The following is a 23,562-nucleotide window of genomic DNA, read 5'->3' as shown; positions in this document are numbered from 1 at the left end:
TAAAGAAAATAATTTTATCTTTACAAAAATGAGGACACATTATACACACTATTCTGCAAGTTGAATTTTTCTCCACATGAGAGTAAGGCAATATAGTATGGTGAGTGGTTAAGGTTACATGGACTTTGAATTTAGACAGATAAGGGTGTGAGTCCCATCACAGGGATAGTATCTTTTACCTCCTAGTTTTGTTGTGAGAAGTGAGATGATGCACATAGAACATTTTAAACTGTGTTTTGGCACATGATGAGTTTATAAAAATATTAACTAGTGGCGGGGCGTGGTGTCGCACCTGTAATCCCAGCACTTTGGGAGGCTGAGGTGGGTGGATTACCTGAGATCAGGAGTTCAAGACCAGCCTGACCAACATGGTGAAACCCCTGTCTCTACTAAAAAAATACAAAATTAGCCGGGCGTGGTGGCGCAGGCCTGTAATCCCAGCTACTCTGGAGGCTGAGGCAGGAGAATCGCTTGAACGAACCTCACTGTGGAGGTTGCAGTGAGCCACTGTACTCCAGCCTGGGTGACAGAGCGAGACCGTCTCAAAAAAAAAAAAAAGAAAAAAGAAAAAAAAAATCACATTATAAATCGAGATTCAGGTTGCTGTATTATATTAAAAAAAGTGTTCTTTAAAAATCTCTGAATAATGGGATTATAAATGATCTTTTTACTTACATTTTTACATTTTCCAAATGTTCTATAGTAAGCATGTAGTTTTCATAACCAAGCTTTTATAAAGCAGTCTAAGATATCTTAATTTATAAAGTTGCCTACAGTTATCTTTTTTTTTTTTTCCTTGGGGCAGGGTCTCAGCCTGTCACCCAGGCTGAAGTGCAGTCTTGCAATCACAGTTCACTGCAGCCTTGACCTCCTGTGCTCAAGCAATCCTCCACCTCAGCCTTCCCAGTAGCTAGGACTACAGGGGTGTGCCACCACACCTGGCTAATTTTATAGTTGTCTTTTCAATCAAGAGCAGACTCAAACTCACCCCTACAACACCAATTAATTACTTAATTGCTATACAATTGCCAGTGTGTAGCACATACCATCATGAGATAAATGCTGCTAGTGAGCTTTCATCTACTGTATGTTGCAATCAAGACAAATGCTCTTTAATACTCCTCTTTGCATATTAAGCCAATGCTGTTGACCCACAGGTAGGAAGAATGCAGGTTGAGATGTTTTCCCAGTCCTCCTTAATTATTTGCATTGACCTAGCACAAACATACTTTTTTAACTGCAATAGGTCAGTGAAAAGAACCAAGCTAATGGCAGACACCAAGATGAACTTTGGCCTCATTTGTACTTTGATTTATGAAACTCAGCTGATGTGTCTATATGACTCTAAACAAAATCAAATTGCAGTTGCCAACCCAAGGGACGAATTATGTTCAAGACAGAACTGCCAAATGAAAGGAATAATTCTAATTCAATCAATATTGACTATGGAAGCTTCTTACATTTGCGATGTAAAATTTTGCCCCTTAAGAACTGAAAATAGTCAATTTCTAAATGAAATGAATCTAAATGAATTTAAAATTATGTTTAAACGGTGTCACTGTATTTTGAGTTTTAGTAGCCTGACAGCCTATGGTTTTGAAGTTTGTATGTTTTATTTTTCATCTCCACATTTTAACTTCTTAGTTCAAACAAACAGCATCTTTATGTCTGTGTACTTACATATACATAGGTTTATTAAAAAAATAAAGTAGAGTAACAATTCCTGAAGTGTGGTTGTAATTTCTACTTCCTTTCTGTAATGCAACTTATGTTTCGAAGCCCCTGTGGGATATAAGACAAAATTTTTCTTTACATTATTATGTAATTTATGTTTATAAGTGACAACAATGGAAAAACCACAGCCACTTTTAGTCCTTACACTGCGGGGACGAAAGCTCCAATAGCTTCTGGCCATTTTTCAATTCTTAGTTTTACGAGGCAGGGATAATTTTTTTACTATATACTATTAATAACAGATTTTTTTTTTTTTTTTTGAGACGGAGTCTAGCTCTGTCGCCAGGCTGGAGTTCAGTGACGCGATCTCGGCTCACTGCAACCTCCGCCTCCCGGGTTCAAGCGATTCTCCTGCCTCAGCCTCCCGAGTAGCTGGGGCTACAGGCGCGCGCCACCACGCCCGGCTAATTTTCGTATTTTTAGTAGAGATGGAGTTTCACCATGTTGGCCAGGATGGTCTCGATCTCTTGACCTCGTGATCTGCCCGCCTCGGCCTCCCAAAGTGTTGGGATTACAGGCGTGAGCCACTGCGCCCGGCCACTAACAGATTTTATATCATGATGTCTTCTTGCCAGTCTTAAGATGAAAAAGCAAAATACGAAACAAGCAAAAATCTCTCATCTGTCCTAACCGTTTTCTCCACCACTCTCAATACAGCTTCTTGGGAAGGCTGGTTTCAGCTGGAGGGGGGAAAACACCCCGGCTTGAATTCTGTCAAGGTCACAACTCCCCAGATCAACCAAGGACTTTAGAGACCGGCCTAGCGACGGTCACTCGACAGCAGGTGACAACGCCCAGCTCGAGCCTCCAGCCAGAGGCGAGCACCACCTCGCTCAGGGCTTCAGTTTTCCCGTCTGTGCAATGGGACCATCTGTCCCTCTCCGCTTCTCCAGGGGAGGCTGTGAGGGCTAAAGGTGTCGGCAGTCACATCTCTGAAATGAATTTGGGGCCGCAGAGTTCCTTTCAGGGTGTCTGGAATTGCCAAATCGCCCCTGTCCCTCCCACTCCTTAAGAGGACCCCTCACCGCCTCGGTGCCACCGTGATGCCTCAGCCATGGCGGACCTGCACTAGGCCGCCCGTTCCTTCGCCTGGTGCCGCGGCGCTTGCGCGCTGGTCTCGCGGCGCGCGCTGCCCGGCTCTGACGCCTGCGCGAGCCCCCAGCTCCTTCAGGGCTGCGAGCTGCTCGACGAATCGTCAGCGCCGCTGCGCCGCAGAAGCCCGGGAGGCCTTTCGCCCGAGGCGGGCTGCGGGCTGCGGGGGTCTGGTGCGGAGGGCCAACTTATGGGAATAACCTGGCTGTGGGCTTAAAAATCGTAGTCATTCATTATCACGGGCTTCTCTTTCTCGAATACCTTTAACGTTTATCGCCTTGTTAGTCTCCACATCCACCTCCGTGAAAGGTAGGTATTTTTGTCCTCATTTTAGGCCTGAAGAAACCGAGAAGCTGAGAAATGAAATAATTCACTGGAAGTTGGGGCCAAGTCTGTTGGATGCCCAAGCCCAAATTCCTAACCGTGACCCCACGCTGCTGCTGCTGCTACTTGCAGAAACTGGTTATTAACCGAGAGCTGTTGCTGGAAGTAGCTTCCACTCCCCTGCCCCCCGATGTAAAAATAGATGAAAAACTCTGCAGTGATTATGTGAAAGGGCAGGCCAACACAGGAGTCCTGGGGCCCAGACCCACATCTGACCCAGAAGCTTTGCAAAGATGAGAAGGTTGGTAAACCAGCTATAGAAAAGGCCAAACTAATTTGGCTGTAAATTAAGGCAGCCAAAAGCCCTCCGGGATGTAAGACCAGGATGGATTCTCGTGTTGACAAAAAGGAAAATAAAATGGAATCCTGTCCAAAGGCCCCAGGGAAACCTGCAAAGAAAACCACTAAACAGTTTTGAAAGTAAAAGATAAAGCCACTTTTGTTATTTCCCTGAAAGAGATGTAGACTGCTGTCGATAAATGCTGTTTTATGTGTAGATAAAAAGCAAAACTGGGCCACACAGTAGTAAGGGTCAAAAACTACCATTGATGAGAGGAACAGGAGAGGCTTCGCAAAAGGCTGACAGCCAGTGAACTAGAGGCCCAAGAGGAAAAAAAGCTTTAGAATAGTTTTAACAAAAGGATTTGGGCTTTCCTGTACTGGGACTCTCAGCTGTTCACAAAATTATGCTTTCTAAAGTAACAGATTATCTGAAATTGAAATAAGAGGAAAAACACCCATATATAGGTATTCAAATTTACATAATTTTTTTTTTTAGAGATGGAGTCTCGCTATATTTCCCAGTCTGGCCTCAAACTCCTGATCTTAAGGGATCCCCAGCTCAACCTCTCCCAGCAGCTGGGACTACAGGGCTGTCAAGTTTACATTAACTATGAGAATTAAGCAGGTAACCTCTAGAGACTGTTCTTATTCCTTTGAGCATAACAGACTGAAAAATCCTGAAGAATTAGAAACCTATTTGGTTAAAACAAAATCACAAATTCAGTAGATTCAGTCATGATTTAAGTTATTGTGATTGCCTTTGAAGTGCAAACCATGGAAAGTCTAGCTTAGTTTCTAGAGGAATTAGCTGAGCTGTAAGTGAGCTTCACACTGTTCTAGAATATAACATTGCTCTTTTGGAACTTGTTATTCATAGGTTTTGCTGAGTGGAGTTTTATTTTACAGTTCTAGACTTTTGTGAAGAGGAGACAGTCCATTTTAAATATTTGAATTTTATTCTCTTTTGTCATAAAACTGTGGAACACTCAGATAATCTATACCACGTTAGTATTCCTACAAGAGAAAACGGGTAAAACAGTATTTAGAAAGCAGTACCAGTAAACGTTATTACAAGCATTAGATGTGTTTAAAAAGTTGATACTAATTTATAACCTGTAATTGTTAAATGTGCATGACTTAAATGTTAAAATCCTGTATTTTAAGATAGTCTTCTACAGTTACAAATCCATATACCCAGATTTCCTGTAGGCTTCACAAATCGGAGGGGTACATAGAATGTGCAAGAGTCAAAGGATAAATAATATTATAAATATATATTAACTATATTAACTAATTGAAACCATAATCTGTTAATACAGCTATGGATTAATTTCAAAAAAAAGTAATCAAATATATTACTAATGGTGTAGTTGGCTGTTTTCCAATGTTGGTAAAGTTATTAAAGTTCTTCACTTTCATAGAGTCCAGATTGAGCTGCCAAACGCTGAAATTCTCCTTCTGGGTTAAAAGCTTGTTTTACATTCAAACCTTTCCCATTAAGTGCTAAATATTTGCTGAATGTTGGTCGAACCCGTAACTGCTTAGGAGCTGGAAGAGTTTGGTTTGGACGTGCTGAAATAGATCACATAAAAGTTGATTCAGAAAACCTGTTCTAACCAAATTGGTCACACTAGGTATTTGTTATCAGACAGGAAAAGAAAAAAGAACCAAAACTGATTATATATGGGGAAAATCTCTCAAATTTTATACTCTGCTGGGATTTGCATTTCTTATTAAATCTTCCTAGTTAAATCCCTTATAATACTTTGGTTAATAGTATGACATACCTGTAACGTCTAATCTTGTGTTACATGTGGTCACTCCAGCTTCATTAACTGCTGACACAGTATACCACCCAGCATCTTTCTTGTTTACATCTTTTATCAGTAAAGTAACTCTTCCAGTGTTATCTTGATATAAGCTGAAAAAAATTTTTTTAAGAAATGAAAGTACAGCAATTATTTCTGTGAAGTGGATGTCTCTGACCTACAGTCAGACTAGGAAGAAAAAAACATTTGAAGGTTCCAAAGCTGTATCTATTTATTGCCAAATAGCTATTGGTTTTCTTGAATTAAACATCCCCCCTTGGGTGCTGTCTCCCTCTGCTCTTCAGTCTGTCCCCTGATGCTCCCTGTCATTCACTCACGTGTGTCTGTGTTTGTATTTATGCGTATGTATAGGGGAATGGAGGGGTCCTGACCTGTTCCCTTATCTGTCTCCTACCTCCTCCTTTGTTTAATAAAGGCTGAAGCTTTTTGTAAAGAAGAAAAAGAAAAGAAAACATCCCCCTTTAATCTTGCTTATGTCATTTATTTCCTTGGGCCATCTTTCATCATCGTTGATAAAAAGATAAATCCTAGTCTACTTTATGCCTTACATTTCTGATTAGTGGAATCTGGCTTACTGAAGTTTTCTTATATTTTTATCTAATATATATTTTATTATATTATTCTTTAGTGTTTTAAAAACTAGACAAATTGAGATAAATGCATGCCATTTATAATGCATGTTAAAAAGTATAACTGGATTCACCCAAATAAACTATAGTAAGTCTAGAAATACATATCCTACCTTATTCGGTCAGTGTTGAATTGCACCATTTCATTATTTCTTTTCCAGAAAAGCTTTGGTGGAGGTATAGCCGAGATCTGGCATTCTAGTTTCACTGAATCTCCCTCTAAAACTTTTTTGCTCTGTGGTTTGTAGATAAACATTGGTGCTCTTTTATGTTCTTTTGCTATATATTAATACAAAAATTCAAGTATTTGAAATATTATAAAAAAGGTATTAAATCAAACCAAGGTATTATGAAATTTGTATGTTGATATTGAAATGTTAAAAAGCAACAGCAACAGAAAGAAACTTTTAGTTAAAAAGACATGCAATACTATTTTGTTATACCATTCAGAATTCTAAACTCTAATGTAATGATTCATTGAATTGATAATCAGATAATTATATTTCATTCAAACTTAAGTCATATTCTTTTTTTTTTTTTTTTTTTGAGATGGAATCTCGCTCTTTTGCCCAGGCTGAAGCGCAGTGGCGTGATCTTGGCTCACTGCAACCTCCGCCTCCCAGGTTCAAGGAATTCTCCTGCCACAGCCTCCTGAGTAGCTGGGATTACAGGCGTGCACCACACCCAACTAATTTTTGTATTTTTTTTAGTGGACACGGGGTTTTGCCATGTTAGCCAGGCTGATCTCTAACTCCTGGCCTCAAGTGATCTGCCCACCTCAGCCTCCTAAAGTGTTGGTATTACAGTCATGAGCCACTGCGCCTGGCCCAAATTTAAGTTATATTCTTTATCATCTCATCTACAGGGAGGCAGCATGAGTGATGGAAAGAGTATCAGACAACTTGGGTTCAAATTACCTATTGGCTCCATGAGCCATGCCAAATTGGTAAAATTTTGTTTAGTTTCTCTGAGTCTCAGTTTTATCTATTGTTTTAAAAAAAAATCCAGGTAGTAGTGACTGTTGTGTCTACCACACAAAATAATTGTAAGGAACAAATGAGATAATAAACGAAGAGATACTTTATAAACTCTGAAGGAATATGGGAATATCAGTAATTATTATGACCTTATTTTCAGCTACCTGAGGGGCGAGAGGAAACGATAGTTCAGTACCATAACCCTGGTTTTTCTGAAGGAGAAATGAGATTAAACAGATGGCAGCCAAGATCTCTTTCAGCTCTACTACTGTAGTATTTCTGAAGCCATTGGTACAAATAGGATTTGCCTAAACTTTAATCACTTAAATTGTATGTGTTTTTGAAAATTTCCAGCTCACTAGTTTTTCCCTGAGATTGAGGCCCTTTGGTATATTATTGAATAATCTTAAAGATTTTGTATTGATCTGGGTAGAATATAAACTCAAGAAAATAGTTTATCCTTTAACCTGATCAAACTTTTGTATAATAAACAGTGAATTATAGCAAAGTATCTCTTATGCAATATACAGTGGCTTAAAGTATTAAAAATATGGTATGGGTTGAGTATCCATTATCTGAAATGCTTGGGACCAGAAGTGTTTTGGATTTCTGATTTTTTTTAAATTTTAGAATATTAGCGTTATGCTTGTTGAGTATCCTTAACCTGAAAATCCAGAATGCTCTAATGAACACTTCCTTTGTGTGTCATGTCGATTTTGGAGCATCTTAAAGATTTCAGATTTTTGGATTAGGGATACTCAACTTGTATATTTAAAGCATTTAAAGTGTAAAATTTAAAAACCAGACACCAGTTTTATAAGAACTGCTCTACTTAAGACAGATTTGAGACATAAATGTAGCCATACCTGTTTTCTAAAGCAAGTAGGCCTGTTTTGGTTATAATTAGACATTTGTTTCCTAGTAAAAAGGACATAGTCTAAGGCTAAAAGTTGATATTTACTCTTGATTTTTTAAGAAATTTTTTTAAACAAGGTCTCACTGTGTCACCCAGGCCGGAGTACGGTGGTGCAATCATAGCTCACTGTAACCTCAAACTCCAGGCTCAAGTTATCCTCCCGCCTTAGCCTCTCTAGTAGCTGGGACTATAGGTGTGCACCACTATGCCCAGCTAATTTTTTTATTTTTTGTAGAGACAAAGAAGATCTTGCTATTTGTTACCCTGGCTGGTCTCAAACTCCTTGGCTCAAGTGATCCTTCCACCTTGGTGCCTCTTAAAGTGTTGGGATTACAGGCCTGAGTCACTATACCCAGCCTACTCTTCACTTTTAAACTATGTATTTAACGTTTGACAGATTATGATAATTCTGTGATATTATGAGTCAGATTGGTTATTTTTATTATCCTCATTTTGGAGAAACAAAGACCAGAGAAATGATTAGACTAAGACTTTCATTTTGAGACTCTATAGTTACATCTAGAAATGCTTATGCTTCCTTATTTGGTTTGTCTAAAATTGTATGATTTATTTTCTTTCCAGAAAAGCTTTGGTGATAGATCTGTCATTCTAGTTTCACTGACTTTCCTTTACATATCTATATATATGTGTGTGTGTGTATATATATATATATTTTTTCCTGTGGTTTGTAGATAAAAACGGACATTCCAATAGGTTGTGTAGACATTAACCTTAAATATGAAGTCTGCTGGGCTTTTCTTTTAAAATACTTTCTTTTTTTCAATACTTCTGGATTTTAAGAAATTCTCAAGAGTCTCTTTGGAGGCTTACCAAGGACATCCAGCTGCACGGTGAAGGTGGCTTCTCCTGCTCTATTCTTGGCAACACATGCATAAGCCCCTGCATCTGAAGCTCTGACTACTTCAAAGATAAGTGAATGAAGACCCTTCTCAGACACTATCATTTTGTGCAAATCATCTGATTGAACTGGTCTTCCATTTAGATACCATGACACATCAGGAGCTGGCAGTCCGCTCACCTAGAAAGAAAAACACAAGGAGATGGCAGAATTTTAAAGTATTGCATCACTGAAACCTATTTGTCCATATATGAATTTAAACAGTTCCCATATCTGAGTGGGTTTGTGATTGAAATGCAAAGCAGAGCTCAAAAGGTATTTATAATTTTTTAAACAAAACATTGGAAATTAAGATCCTTGAAATTAATATAGTATTTTTAGACTGTCTCAAACCATAACTCTTTTACATGCAACCTCAGTCTCTTTATGAACTCTTAATTACTATATGTAGAACATTAATTTATGTTACATTGGTTTCCATAAGGAATATAGAAGTCATATTGCTTTTCTGGCTAAATGTGACTGCAAATGAAGTCCCAGAGGCACATATATTTGAGGCTTGCTGATCTAATGAGTAATTTTTCTAAAACAGAGTGTTCTTGAGCTATAGTTTGGCATATAAATGGCAATTTGTTAAGTGTTTTTACATAAACTGTTAACAATGGAATCCAAAGCTTTAACACTAACTTGAGTTCATAAGGAATCTGGAAAAAAATTTTTATAAGGAAAAGTTCTCCAAAATAAGGATAATAAAAATATAACCTCTTCTAAAGAGCTTTTCTAGTCTGAGGGACTCTTTTAGGCCAAGAGAAAGCAGGGTGGCTTGAATTTCTTGATAGAGGAGAATTGGAGAGACATTTTACTTTAAGGCTGGGCACAGTGGCTCACGCCTGTAATCCCAGCACTTTGGGAAGCCAAGGTGAGTGGATCGCCTTGAACCCAGGAGTTCTAGACTAGCTGGGCATGGTGGCACACGTCTGTAGTTTCAGCTACTAGGGAGCCTGAGGTGGGATGATGGCTTGAGCCTGGTAGACAGGTTGCAGTGAGCTGAGATTGTGCCATTGCACTCCAGCCTGGGTGACAGAGCAAGACCCTGTCTCAAAAAAAAAAAAAAAGGGCATTATACTTTAGAAATTATATTGTTCTGATAGCTTCACTTATAAAAGTATTTATTAGGTATACCTGTTTACTCAATTAATCCTCATAATTTTTTGGGGTATTTGTTACCCCATTTTACAGATGAGGAGACAAAAGCACAGAGAGGTTAAATGACTTGTCTAAGGTTGCTTAGCTGGAAGATGGCAGAGCCAGAATTCAAACCCACATCAGTTTGACTTCAGATTTGTGTTCTTGTCCATTGTACGTACTGCTTTGCAAGCTATGAAGTAGGAAAAGCACATTTTTCAAAACTGAGTATCCCATTGTTAATTTTCCCCCAGTACTTTTGAACTCTTCTCTTACTTTGAAGTCCATTCTGCAGAATCTTCCTTCGTCAATCGACATGTTCTCTGGCACTTGAATGAAACGTGGTGGGTAAAATTTCTCCTGGATTGCATCCTGATCATTCACATCTCCCCTTGAGGTTGATCTACTTCTACAAGAATATTTTGGTAACAACTATGCGTAAATATTATCATTGCTTTTCATTTTGCACAAATATAGTTTAGCCATCAATTTTTTTTTTTCAATGGAGTTTCACTCTTGTTGCCCAGGCTGGAGTACAGTGGCCCAATCTCAGCTCACTCAGGAGGCTAAGGCAGGAGAATCGCTTGAACCCGGGAGGCGGAGGTTGCAGTGAGCCAAGATTGCGTCGCTGCACTCCAGCCTGGATGACAGAGTGAGAGTCTGTCTCAAAAATAAATAAATAAATAAAAATATCCAAATTAAGTTTTTGACGTTTTTCTATAGTGGTGGTGTGAACATGTATATAGTTATATTCAGAGATGTGGTATTTCAGTTATACCAACCTCCGCTTCTTGGGTTCAAGTGATTCTCCTGCCTCAGCCTCCCGAGTAGCTGGGATTACAGGCATGTGCCGCTACGCCTGGCTAATTTTGTATTTTTAGTAGAGATGGGGTTTCACTATGTTGGTCAGCCTGGTCTTGAACTCCTGACCTCAGGTGATCTACCCACCTCAGCCTTCCAAAGTGCTGGGATTACAGGTGTGAGCCACTGCGTCCAGCCTAGCCATCAAATTTGAAACCACAGAATCTACTGTTTGATCTGATAGTGTAATAACAATGGAGAGAGGCCTTAGGGCTGTATTTACCTGTGGTGTATTTGATGACTATTAGAAATGGTAGCAATTTAGAAACATCTGGTACAAATTGTACATCTTAGTTTCTCTTTTACAGTGCCATGAATTGATGAAGAAATGGTCTATTAAAATGCCCAGTACCCAGTAGATTATTCTTACCACCAAAGATTGTATAATTATAATTGGGTCTCCACTGCCATGAGAAAATTGTTTGATATAGAAGCATGATCCTGGCTTATTTGACCAAAACATTAAAAAATTCCCCTGTGATAGTTTTGATAATTAACGTCAAAATTTTGGTCATCTTCTCAGACATTAGAAAATACACATTGTATTTTTTAAAAGGTATAGAGTAGGCTCGAGGGCTTTATAAATATTACATTTTTAAGCTGAAAATATTTTAGATAGGAAAACATACATTTCTTTAAAATTAAAAAATTTTTACCTTACTTGTGATGTAGGAACTTGCAGTCGCGCATGTTCTGAGTTGTGTTGCTTGAAATTAAAACAAAGTAAGAATGTTTACATGCAATTGTTAGCTTGAATGAAGCAGAATTAAGTAGTTATAGTTGAAAGGAACATTCCTATTTTGGCTGTATTTGAACAGCCCTGGTAAGTTGTATATATTCAGCTTTTAAGCTCTTAAAGTACAGTGCACTAACATACTACCACTCTAGCAAGAAGCCCAGAATTAATAGGACTATTCAACAAGTATTATTTATGAAAATTAGCTAGATTTGGAATTGATGGTGGTTCATTTTTCAGATGACTATTTTATGACAAAGGATGGTGTGTCTCCCTGGTGCATTTGAAATGGGAGCACAGAGTACAGATTGTCCTTTAGTAAAACAGGAATAGACATGAAGTCACTTGTATTGGCAGTAGCTGCAGGGTATTATGCCTGCTGCTCAAAAGTGGCACCAACAGCAGTAAACACATATTAGACTGGAAAATTCTTCTCTTTTTAGCTCGTGGCACAAAATCCTGATGGACTCCACGAAAGGTATGTGTAGAGCTTTGAAAAAGCTTTGTAAAATAGCATTAACTCCTGTTTAATAAAGTTATATTTAAGCAAACATCTTTTAGGATTTATATCCGAACACCAGAAAATTATTTCTATTTGAGAATAAAATCAGGGATTTATGAAAATTATGAGAACTAATTGATTAAGTAGTGTGTATTTTGCATTTCACTGTGCTTAGCACAGTGGGAGATACAAAGTGGAAAACACAGTCCCTATCCAAAGCTGTGTAGGAGCACACAAAATCTGAGTACAAATAATTTGCTTTGGGATGAATCTGTTTAGCTAATGTATTTTGTCATTTTTAAGGCAAAAGTCTTACAACTCTGTAACAATTTTTGGCTAGCCTTAAGGTTCTCTAAGCAAAATATCAAAGCAACTGGTCAACTCAGTGATCAAACAAATCAACTAATTTTTCAGTAAAGTAAAAGTAATCCAATTAAAAATATCCAGGCTGGGCACAGTGGCTCACGCCTGTAATCCTAGCACTTTGGGAGGCTGAGGCAGGCGGATCATGAGGTCAGGAGATCGAGACCATCCTGGCTAACACGGTGAAACCCCGTCTCTACTAAAATAAAAAAAAATAAAAAAAAAAAAAGCCGGGTGTGGTGGCGGGTGCCTGTAGTCCCAGCTACTTGGGAGGCTGAGGCAGGAGAATGGCATGGACCCGGGAGGTGGAGCTTGCAGTGAGCCGAGATTGCGCCACTGTACTCCAGCCTGGGCGACAGAGCAAGACTCCGTCTCAAAAAAAAAAAAAAAAAAAAGATCAACCATCATCAGTATAATACTGCTTTGAGTAATTCCCCTAATAGTGATGAGTTTGTGTCTCATTTTTGCTATAATCTTCCATACCAAGTGCAGAGCCCAACATACAAGTAGATTCTCCATGTAAATTAGTTGAATGAACAAATTCATGAACTGTTTAGTAGCCAAAAATAAATTTCTCTTTTCAGTTTCTAGTTCTTGCTCTGGTAGATCCTCTTCCATCCTTTTTAGTAGGTGTAGTTGCATCAAACAGAACCAAAAAACTTAATTTCAAAGGCCAGGTGTGGTGGCTCATGCTTGTAATCCCAGCACTTTGGGAGGCTGAGGTAGGCAGATCACTTGAGCTCAGGAGTTTGAGACCAGCCTGGGTAACATGGTGAAATCACTGTCTCTGCTAAAAAAATACAAAAATTAGCCAGCACGGTGTGTGCACCTAAAGTCCCATCTGTTTGGGAGTCTGAGGCACGAAAATCACTTGAATTTGGAAGGTAGGTGTTGGAAAAAAACTGAATTTCAGTTTTCTACATTTGGGAGCTAGGAATACTTGTGTTCCTGGTTTAATCTCTTTGGCACCCAGTTTCTTGTGGACTCTTTGGAGGGAATGGAAGGTAACTACGAAGGAAGAAAGAGTGTTAACATTCAGTCTACCTGTCCAACTGAACATTTTTCTTTTTTCTTTTTTGTGTTTGAGATGGAGTCTCTCTCTCTCACCCAGGCTGGAGTGCAGTGGCGCGATTTTGGCTCACTGCAACCTCCATCTCACAGGTTCAAGCGATTCTTCTGCCTCAGCCTCCTGAGTAGCTGGGACTACAGGCGCGGGCCACCACGCCCAGCTAATTTTCGTATTTTTAGTAGAGACTGGGTTTCACCATGTTGGCCAGGATCCCCTCGATCTCTTGACCTCGTGATCCACCCACCTCAGCCTCCAAAAGTGCTGGGATTACAGGCGTGAGCCACTGTGCCCAGCCACCAACTGTACATTTTTCTTTGGGGTTAAGTTTACTTGTTAAAATCAAGTTAAGGCCAGGCGTGGTGGCTCATGCCTGTAATCCTAGCACTTTTGGAGGCCGAGGCGTTCCAGCCTGGCCAACATGGTGAAACCCCATCTCTACTAAAAATACAAAACTTAGCTGGGCCTGATGGTGTGCGCCTGTAATCCCAGATACTTGAGAGGCTGAGGCAGGAGAATCACTTGAACCCAGGAGGTGGAGTTTGCAGTGAGCTGAGATTGCGCCACTGCACTCCAGCCTGCCTGGGTGACAGAGCAAAACTGTCTCAAATTAAAAAAAAAAAAAAAAAAAAAAAAATTGATCAGGTGCAAACCTGTGGGATGTGCCACCATAAAGTTAATCCCTTCTTGGAAAGGATACATTTGTTAATCTTAGAACAATTACTCATGAGGGGTTTTTTTTGGTTTTCAGAAAGCATTTTTTGAAAACGGGAATATAACAGAAGGAATTGGATGTTTCATTAGTACCACAAGTATATTTTAAAACATTGAAATGTTAAACGGCTTATGAGAAAGGTTATAATTACTTTCATTTATAATCTTAATTTCTGTCCTATTGGAGGTTCACAACCCATATATTCCCTGTCCGTGTAGACACTATAGAGAGTCCTAGGTCTAACTGACCCATAAATGTCCTGATAAAAAATAATACCATTAGACTTCTTGTGTTTTGATTTTGTGACGTTGTGTATCCAGGTATTAGAACTACTAGAAAATGGGGTAAAATGTGGTAAAATTATGTATATATGTTTATCATGGCCTCTTTATGTATCCAGTGGTGGATGGAACTGACCGACTTTTATTTCAGATGCTATTTATAAGCATTTAGAAAAGCAGACATTTAAAAATCGCACAGAATAAAAATACTCCACTTAGAGCATTTTAATTTACCTGCGAGTCTTGTGCACCACTGTCATCCTGAGTTTGAAATACGGCAGCTGCATTCTGTGGTCCTAGCAGTCTGCGAGCCATCTTCTCTTCATATGTTAGACGCTTTAGAGAGTTTATTGAGACAGTTATTAGATTTAATAAAAGATGTTTGTACAAGTTTACCTTAAAACCACTACTATAGGTCAGAACTTCAAAGAAGCATAGTTCTATCTATTGAATGATAGAGTCTATGTTTTTTTTTTTTTTGAGATGGAGTCTTACTCTGTCGCCCAGGCTGGAGTGCAGTGGCACGATCTCGGCTCACTGCAACCTCCGCCTCCTGGGTTCACGCCATTCTCCTGCCTCAGCCTCCTGAGTAGCTGGGACTACAGGCGCCTGCCACCATGCCCAGCTAATTTTTTGTATTTTTAGTAGAGACGGGGTTTCACCGTGTTAGCCAGGATGGTCTTGATCTCCTGACCTTGTGATCCACCCGCCTCGGCCTCCCCAAGTGCTGGGATTATAGGCGTGAGCCACTGCGCTTGGCTGATTCTATTTTTTTTTTAAAGTTTTTTCTTCCATTCAAAGCATTTTCCTTCTATTCTAGTACCATTTCCCTCACTTGCAGTAAAGGTTCACTTAGGCTTTCTTTTTGCTCCTATGACAGGCAAGCATAATTGCTCTTAAATAAGGATCTCCTAAGTAAAGGGAAATTCAACCCTTTCCTCTGTTGTTTTGCATGTTCCAGTCAGCTTTGTTTTTGAATATAATACTTCATGTGCTCACATTCAGAAGTAATTTTTATTTAATTTTAATTAATTAATTTTTGAAACAGAGTCTCACTCTGTCGCCCAGGCTGGAGTGCAGTGGCACAATCTCGGCTCATGGCAACCTACGCCTCCTGGGTTCAAGCAATTCTCCTTTCTCAGCCTCCTAAGTAGCTGGAACTACAGGTGCATGCCACCACACCTGGCTAATTTTTTATTTTTAGTAGAGATAGGATTTCACCATATTGATCAGGCTGTTCTCGGACTCCTAACCTTTGGTGATCCACCTGCCTTGGCCTCCCAAAGTGCTGGGATTACAGACATGAGCCACTGCACCCAGCCAGAAGTAACTTTTATTAAATGAGCACTGAATATTTGATTGTACTAACTTCTGATTGAGAGCAGTCCAACTGATAGGCTAAATGTATTTGTATTAAAGGCGTATAGTACTGTTTAAAGATAAGTTACTAATATAATATACACAATAAGGACTACATGATAAGAATTATAGCTATAATTACCTGTCAATATTATACATCAAAGTACACTAAGTTGACTTGACAGTAATTCCTAATAGTTATTTGGGCATCAGACATATTTTATGAGAGGGTAATATTTAATAACAAAAATTTCATTAAACCATTCAGATACATTTTTCATTTGCTTCATTATTTTACTACTGTAAACCAAGAGGTGATTTCATGCAGAGAGAAATGGAATAGGGCCCAAATATTCCTTCTTTTTAGATAATCTTATTCCTTGTTGATATATGGACCTAGATGTGTGAGATAGAACTTCCTTATTAAAATTAGATTTTATAGTTTAATTGGCCTTTTTTACAAAATAGACATCTTGCCCACTTGATTTCCATTATGAAGAAGGGTGTCCTTGCATTTCAGCTTTCTTTCCAAATCTTGAATCAAAGCTTCTTTTGATCCTTGTATTTCGTGATCAGGAGTTCTTGGTGTGGGCTTAGCATTTACAGGTTGGCCAGCTGAGGACTGTTGATAGCTTTAAAAAGGAAAAAGAAAAGATTTTTAAAAAGAAGGTCTTGGCCTCATTTTGCAAATTACCTTTAGATATGTTGAGTTTACCACTTAGTACTACTAGTATTATTAAAAACAAATTGCCCTAATAACAGTCAAGAAATATTTTATAAGAATGGTTACTATCTTTTTTTTTTTCCTTTTGGCAAATGGAAATTAAGTGTCAGAAGGAAGAATTTAGATTAGACATAAGGAGTATGTCCTTCCTTGAAGATCTTCCCTAGGGAATGTGAGAGTAAGTCTAGTTAATGGCAGCTTGAGAACTCTTCCAATCTTATGACTAATTTCTTTAACAAAATTTTTTTTAGATTCTGGGAGTACATGTGCATGTTTGTTACATGGGTATATTGTATGATGCTGGGGTTTGGCCTTCTAATGATTCTGTCACCCAAGAGGTGAACATAGTACCTGATAGGTAGTTTTTGAACCCTTTTCCACCTCCTTCCCTGCTTTCTGCTTTTGGGATCTCCAGTGTTTATTGTTTTCATCTTTGTGTTCATATGTACCCAGGGTTTAGCTCCCACTTATAAATGAGAACATGCTCTATTTTATTTTCTGTTTCTGTGTTAGTTTGCTTAGGATAATGGCCTCAAGCTGCATCCGTGTTGCTGCAAAGGACATAATTTTGTTCTTTATTATAGCTACGATGACCGAATTTCGTGTTTGATTTATGGGTAGATATTGAGTGGTGGTGTGCTGGAGCTGGTTCATATGGGCTGATTTTTAGCATCTTTTCCCAGCTTCCTGTGATTTCATGTTATAGTTTGAAATTGGTTGTGGTGGAAATATTTACACCAGGGAAATCGGTAAATATCACAAATAATGGCTCTTTCGTCCAATGATTGTTAGACATTTACCAGCACACCACTGGCTTTTAGTGAATAATCTTTTGCTTTGAATGGAGTCTACTGTTTACACAGTCATTGACTTTCCTGTAATTTCCAATTCCTATTCATTTCAAATTCTAGAAAATCCAAGTATGGCACTATATAACAGCAAATAACTTCTAAAGTAATAACAGTTTCTTCAATACTGCTGAAGTGATTTTTAGAGAAAGAATGGGATAATTTGAGGAAGGAGAAAGAAATGTAAACTGGAAAAACAGCAAATAAAGTCTTTATTTCAAATTTTGATCCTAAATTTTTTCTAGGATGTCCTTGCCCCTCCCGTATTTCCCTTGTTGATTCTGATAGAGGATAGGGTGGTATTTAGAGAGTCCTGTATTTTTAGATCTGTTAGGTAGCTTAAATGTATCACAGTGCTTTATTCAGTTTTTACCTAGTTTATCCATTTAGAGTCCTGCAGGGGCTAATCTTTATTTTTAATTTTTATTTATTTTTTTGAGATGGGAGTCCTGCTCTGTTGCCCAGGCTGGAGTGCAGTGGCGCAATCTCGGCTCACTGCAACCTCTGCCTCCCGGGTTCAGGTGATTCTCCTGTCTCAGCCTCCCAAGTAGCTGGGATTACAGGCACCTGCCACCATGCTCGGCTAATTTTTGAATTTTTAGTAGAGACGGGGTTTTGCCATGTTGGCCAGGCTGGTCTCAAACTGCTGACCTCTGGTAATCTGCCTGCCTGGGCCTCCCAAAGTGCTGGGATTACAGGCTTGAGCCACCTCACCCGGCCTGCAGGGACTAATCTTTATTAATCTATTTAATGTGAGGAAACTAGCCACTGCCCTCAATGAGTATTTTACCATTATTATAATAAATGTTCTCTGGCTATCCAGATGAGACAATCTTGGTCTCTTCTCTGAAATGATCCTTTCCAAATATTCTCAAGGATCATTAAAAGGACTTGTGAGCTAAGTAGAAATGTATTTCCTCCAAGTAGGCCAGAGTTTTAATTTTTACTGGCTTTGGGAACTTGGTTAGTAATCATTAGATTGTAAACATTCTGGAGAAAAAATATGTCTTATTTCTTATATCATTTATATCCACGAACGCAGAGCATGGGTATAGGAGATACTATCAGTTGAGTGAATGAGTGATTTTCGTAGTATTCAGGACACTATTGAAAGCTGATGATACATATTTCCTCTCCTGACATTTCAGGTCTTAAGATCTTCATGGTTGTCTATATGAATCTTTAAAGTCTGATTTGTTCAGTTAATAGCCAAACAAAGTGTTTTTTAAAATAGCGATTTTTTTTTAAAGATTGAATTCCTAGATCAAAGTGGCAAAATCTCTTTGGCCTTATAGATCTCATATTTTTTCAATTGTATGGAATTATAATAGCCCACTTTTTTTTTTGAGGCGGAGTTTCATTCTTGTTGTCCAGGCTGGAGTGCAATGGCATGGACTTGGCTCACTGCAACCTCTGCCTCTCTCTGTCTCCCGGGTTCAAGCGATTCTCATGCCTCAGCCTCCCAAGTAGCTGGGATTACAGGCGCCTGCCACAACACCCTGCTAATTTTTTTGTATTTTGTTTAGTAGAGACAGGGTTTCACCATGTTGGCCAGGCTGGTCTCAAACTCCTGACCTCGGGTGATCCGTCCACCTTGGCCTCCCAAAGTGCTGGGATTACAGGTGTGAGCCACGCCTGGCCTAGCCTACTGTTTTTTTTAAAATGCTAGCTTACCATCTTTATAAGTCACACATTTGTTAACATGAATTAGCGTTAAATAATTGTTTTTAGACTTGTCATATCTGGGAAATTCTGAATATATCTGAGAAATTCTGAAGGATTATCAAACCAATCCTGAGAATCACTGATGTACATGTAACCTCAGTCACTTTGTTCACTGAATACTCTCATTATTCCCAGTTTAGGTGGATTAAGTGTTACGACTTGATAAATGTTCCCATTTACAAACTAATAGTACATTTGCACACCGCTTTATAGATCCTTTCTCTATCATTAATTACCTAACTCTTTAATATTGCTACAGACCAGAAAATTGAAGCACTGGGTAGGTAAAGTGCTTGCTGAATTTCACATAGCAAGCCTTTTGGAAGGAACAATTGGGTTCCCCTCAATTTTCAGTCTGTGGTTTGATCAACTGGGTAAAATGTTTGCCTAAGAGCTTCCTATTGATGAAAATCTAAATAAAGCTTTCAAATTTCTCTAGGTCAGAATCCAAGGGATTATTTTGGAAGTCAGGGCAAACTGGAGCCCATCATAACAATGAGGGAGTTGTGCACAAATGTTCAAAGGGCCAGGGCTTTCCACTCTGTACAGCTGGACACGAAATGGGTATCAAGTAGCTATGGGAAGATTAAAGAGTTATCTGTGGTTGCTGAAAATGGAACAGCTAAAGTGGATCTTTGATCTCTGGTTTGGGGACCTCCTAGGCTTTATTTCTTATGTTTTTGCCTTTCTTTCTCTTATCTTAAGTCTTTGATAACTTTCTTTTCTGGGCAGTAATTTGAAATATGATTGAAAGACTTTACTAAGAAAAACAAAAAATTCTTTTAGATTTTAAAATGCTAATATAGGAAATATGGAAATAATAGAAAGCTAGATGGAAAATGATCATCTGGGTAAATATAACCAAGAAAGATCTATATATTATAAATATAAAGGGAATTTGGGAGGGAAGAGAAAGAAAGGGCTCTCAATTATTAAAAACATCCTTTTAAAATATTAGGTTAAACCTGTGAGCATGCCATTTTTGTAGGTCAAAAACAGTTGACTATTAGCCATTTCAAATGGTTCAACTTAATATCTGTAGGATTCTAACAAATGTTTTTGGTTTTCCTGATTTTTATTTTTTAAAATATTGAAAAGGTTTTTTTTTGCAAGTTGAATTGCTATAGGTAGTTCAACTAGATTTCCAAAGTTGTCACCAATAATAGGAGTTTGTAGAAAAATTAGCCTCTAGAGAAGACTGCGAGAAATTAGCAGAGTTGAGTGAATGTATTAGTAAGCCTGCAACAAAACATATTCCATCAGACAATTTTTGAGATACCTCTGATTTAATTCTCTGATGTTCCAGCCAGCCAAGGAACAGGAAAGCTGATAGCCTTTAGTTTGCATAAGCACAAGGTATTCAGTTCATGTTTTAAAAAAAGCATAACCGCCATCTCCTTTTTCATACTAGGTTCTCCTAGGACAGTCTTAGGGTAGTGGAAATAGCACATGTTTGCATAAGGCCTCAGTATTAGTCCCTGTATTTAGATCAACCCAACTAATTTGAACAAGGTGTGATTTTAATTACCAAATGAAACCTTAAGGTCATAAGCCTTCATCTATTCAGGCCTTCCTTCTTCTGATCAGAGTAAGGAAAATGTATACATTCCAGGGTCTGAGTTCCAGATTTTTTTATTTGTTACTTTAAAAATTTTTCAGCCAAGTGGATATTCAGGATTAGAGGGGAAAAGGGATAGGAAGAAAAGACTGAGAAGAAACTTAATAGCCTCTGCTTATGTGAGAGGAAATCCTATCTGAAGAAGAGCAGACAGGTGTTCATCTTAACCAAGCCCAGAACCAGAGGAATTAAATTTACAGCATGAGGAGCTTAGCTTAGAACTAAAGGAAAAGTTCATTGTTCTTTGGTATGTGAGAAATTATTTTTTTCAAAGATGGAAAATAATGGGTAAATAATTTTATGGGGTAATAGGTAATTGGATTCAGCGCAGCCTGGACACTGGAGAATGGTCAGATGACCTCTTATTGCCAGTACCCTGGTTCGGCGTGTTCTAGTAGAACTATGGAATGAGACTGTAAGGTCACATTGCCTTTTTAGATAGTAAAGAATGAACTGCAGCCTACCCCCAAAACTCCTACCCCCTCGCAAACTCCTCAGATATAAGTTCACTGTACATGCGGTATATAAAAATTCACTTACTTGGAATCCATAGCGGAAGGGATTTTACTGCTATTGTAATCAGGCTGTGATGGTAATATGGAGCTGAGGAAGCTGGCTGGGGACTGGTTATAGGTGGTTGTAACCCTTTGGCCTGGGTTGGAGCCAGCAGGCTGCTGGGGAGAAGCAGGGAAAGCAGAGGAGGACATGGTGATGTGAGAGCTCAGTGTTGAGGAGGCAGAAAATCTTTGCTCTGTACACTGGCGGGGCTGGATGATAATGGAAGACTGTTTGGTCTGGCTAGAGAAGCTGGAGGTTTCTGGTCCAGGAGGCTGCAATCTGGAGCCACATGGGTTTTGGGACTGGATGAAGTGTTTTGGACGTTCGTAGTTAAACATGCTTAGTTGGTATATGGAGGATGAAGGCAAGTTATTACTATAATGATTTGTTCCTGGAAGGGTGGGGCCCTGAATTTGGGGCCACAAGCCTGGAATTATGGAAGGTTGTAAGGAATCAGAAGCAACCTTGGTCTGCTCTTCCTTGTTGAGATCCTGAGAATACTGTGCTCCTGGCTTTGGTAGAGTGAGCTTCTCTTGAAGAATATTGTTCCTTCAAAAGGAGAAAATAATTGTTACAATATTTGCTTAAACAATAACATTGTTTATTTGACATCTTTCAGATCTTATGTGCTTTTTCTTTTCCTTTCTTTCCTTCCTTCCTTTTGTGTGTGTGTGTGTCTTGCTTAATCGCCCAGGCGATCATAGCTCACTATAGCCCCTCTAACTCCTGGGCACAAGTGATCCTTCCACTGCACCCTCCAGAGTAAGGACTACACATATAAGCCACCACGCCTGGCTAATTTTTCTTTTTTTCTTTCTTTCTTTTTTTTTTTAATAGAGACAGGGTTTCACTATGTTGCCTAGACTGGTCTTAAACTCCTAGCCGCAAGCAATCCTCCCACCTCAGCCTCCCTTAGTGCTGGGGTTACAGGTATGAGCCACTGCACCCAGCTGAGCGGATTGCTTTTTAACCTTACAATTCACTGCTTCTTTGTCTCTCCTTGATTCCAAATTGACCATATTAGTAAACTAGATATTAATTAAGGAGTGACTATGTGTATATGTTTGTGTAGAATATATGTTACAGGCTGCATTCCAGAGCCACTTATACATTTTTCTGTTTTTATTATGTATTTTTAAACAGAATCATACCTTATAATTCTGTTATTTTTAGATTATACTTCCTAGTTGTTGGTCTTGATGTTCGTTTAATGATTTAGAGTTTTACTTTTTATTATTTGTTTAGTATGTATTTTAGACTAATTTTGTTTTTTGGTCTTTTTTTTCTTTTTTTTTTTTTGCCACACCTTTGGAGATCTCAGACTAATTTTGAAATTGCTTTAGCGCTTTTACTTTTTCTTTTCAAATGGCAAACAGGAAGCATAGAAGTAAATAAGACATATATGAAACTAGTCTATACGTTACCAAGAAAAGACAGGTGCCATTCCTCCTACTTAGCTCTGTAGTGGGCCTCCTGCCTTCCTACAGTACATCCTCATTTTTTCTTAGATGAAACATTTGCCATGAAAATCAACCTTGAAGGATTATATTTGCCTCTGAGTTTTTTTCCATTAGTATGGTAAACCTAAGCGGGACTATATATAGACATTACACACAAAGACTAGCCCTATAAATTGTTTTAACACTAATCCTGTTTTCATTGAAAATATCAGATAAATTGATTCAAAATACATTTGCCTATTTTGTTTCATATAGTATAAGCCAATACTGAGATAATGACAAATCAAACTTTTAACTGAAAAATCAACCAAATTGTTTGTCATCATTGAAACGAAGTCTTGTAATTATTTTAGTTACTGTCTCGGATAAAATGTTAATAAAACTTTTCCAGACCAAACAGTTTCATCCTAAATAATAGGATACCTTCAAAAAATAGTATTTCAAAGTTGCCTATGTAGTTTAGAGTTAAATTAAAACTAGCAATTTTAGGAAAAAACAGAAATGCAACTAAACAGCCAAGAGAAAGACGCTATTGAGAAAGAATACTTAAAAAGTTAAATAGTTTTAATTTCAAGTTTATGAACACAAATACATTAAACTAGAATGCATTTTAGAAATGAACTACTTTAGGCATTCAAATTGTTGGGGAAAAACATCCTGAAGGAGGGCCTTGAGTAGATCTAAAAAAAAAAAAGTCTATTTCAAGGCAAGTAGTTTTGTAGTTATTGGTTTATTCAGTCTGTTGCAGAATTGAATCCAGAGGTTGATTCCTAAATTTCTTTCTGGGCAGGTACATTATTGAGACTCATTTCAGATAGCAAGGAATAAACCGCTTATGAAATAGTAGATATTTTCCAGA

At 38.4% G+C, this 23,562-nt stretch overlaps 2 protein-coding genes and 1 long non-coding RNA gene across 6 annotated transcripts in view; 1 reads left to right on the top strand and 2 right to left on the bottom strand.

Annotated features, from left to right (window-relative positions):
• PKD2L2 (polycystin 2 like 2, transient receptor potential cation channel) overlaps nt 1–2,875 on the bottom strand; it is a 53,855-nt gene extending 50,980 nt beyond the window's left edge. For 3 of the 4 annotated variants that reach the window (XM_054488802.1, XM_054488806.1, XM_054488803.1), the window contains exons 1-2: nt 2,760–2,875; nt 1,681–1,782 (exon numbers count right to left, since the gene is read on the bottom strand). In XM_054488802.1, coding sequence (XP_054344777.1) covers nt 1,681–1,782; nt 2,760–2,790 — 133 coding nt within the window. In that variant the 5' untranslated portion in view covers nt 2,791–2,875. The remainder of the gene's footprint in view (nt 1–1,680; nt 1,783–2,759) is intronic. The other variant, XM_054488804.1, reaches the window with a different exon arrangement.
• Nucleotides 2,876–2,878: 3 nt separating this feature from the next.
• Nucleotides 2,879–23,562, top strand: part of LOC129037023 (uncharacterized) — a 53,117-nt gene continuing 32,433 nt past the window's right edge. The window contains exon 1 of the long non-coding RNA XR_008502718.1: nt 2,879–3,135. This is a non-coding gene — a long non-coding RNA (uncharacterized LOC129037023). The remainder of the gene's footprint in view (nt 3,136–23,562) is intronic.
• MYOT (myotilin) lies at nt 3,988–21,792 on the bottom strand. The gene is made up of 9 exons (XM_054488807.2): nt 21,226–21,792; nt 16,252–16,402; nt 14,646–14,747; nt 11,405–11,454; nt 10,164–10,296; nt 8,675–8,882; nt 6,064–6,229; nt 5,280–5,413; nt 3,988–5,064 (listed from the first exon to the last, which is right to left on the bottom strand). Exons 1-9 carry the CDS (start codon nt 21,579–21,581, stop codon nt 4,892–4,894), a joined length of 1,473 nt encoding a protein of 490 aa, XP_054344782.1. The 5' UTR covers nt 21,582–21,792; the 3' UTR covers nt 3,988–4,891.

The sequence above is a fragment of the Pongo pygmaeus genome, chromosome 4 (genome assembly GCF_028885625.2).
Source record: "Pongo pygmaeus isolate AG05252 chromosome 4, NHGRI_mPonPyg2-v2.0_pri, whole genome shotgun sequence".
In the NCBI taxonomy this organism is placed as follows: Eukaryota; Metazoa; Chordata; class Mammalia; order Primates; family Hominidae; genus Pongo; species Pongo pygmaeus.
This window is presented reverse-complemented; position numbering and strand designations above follow the sequence as displayed.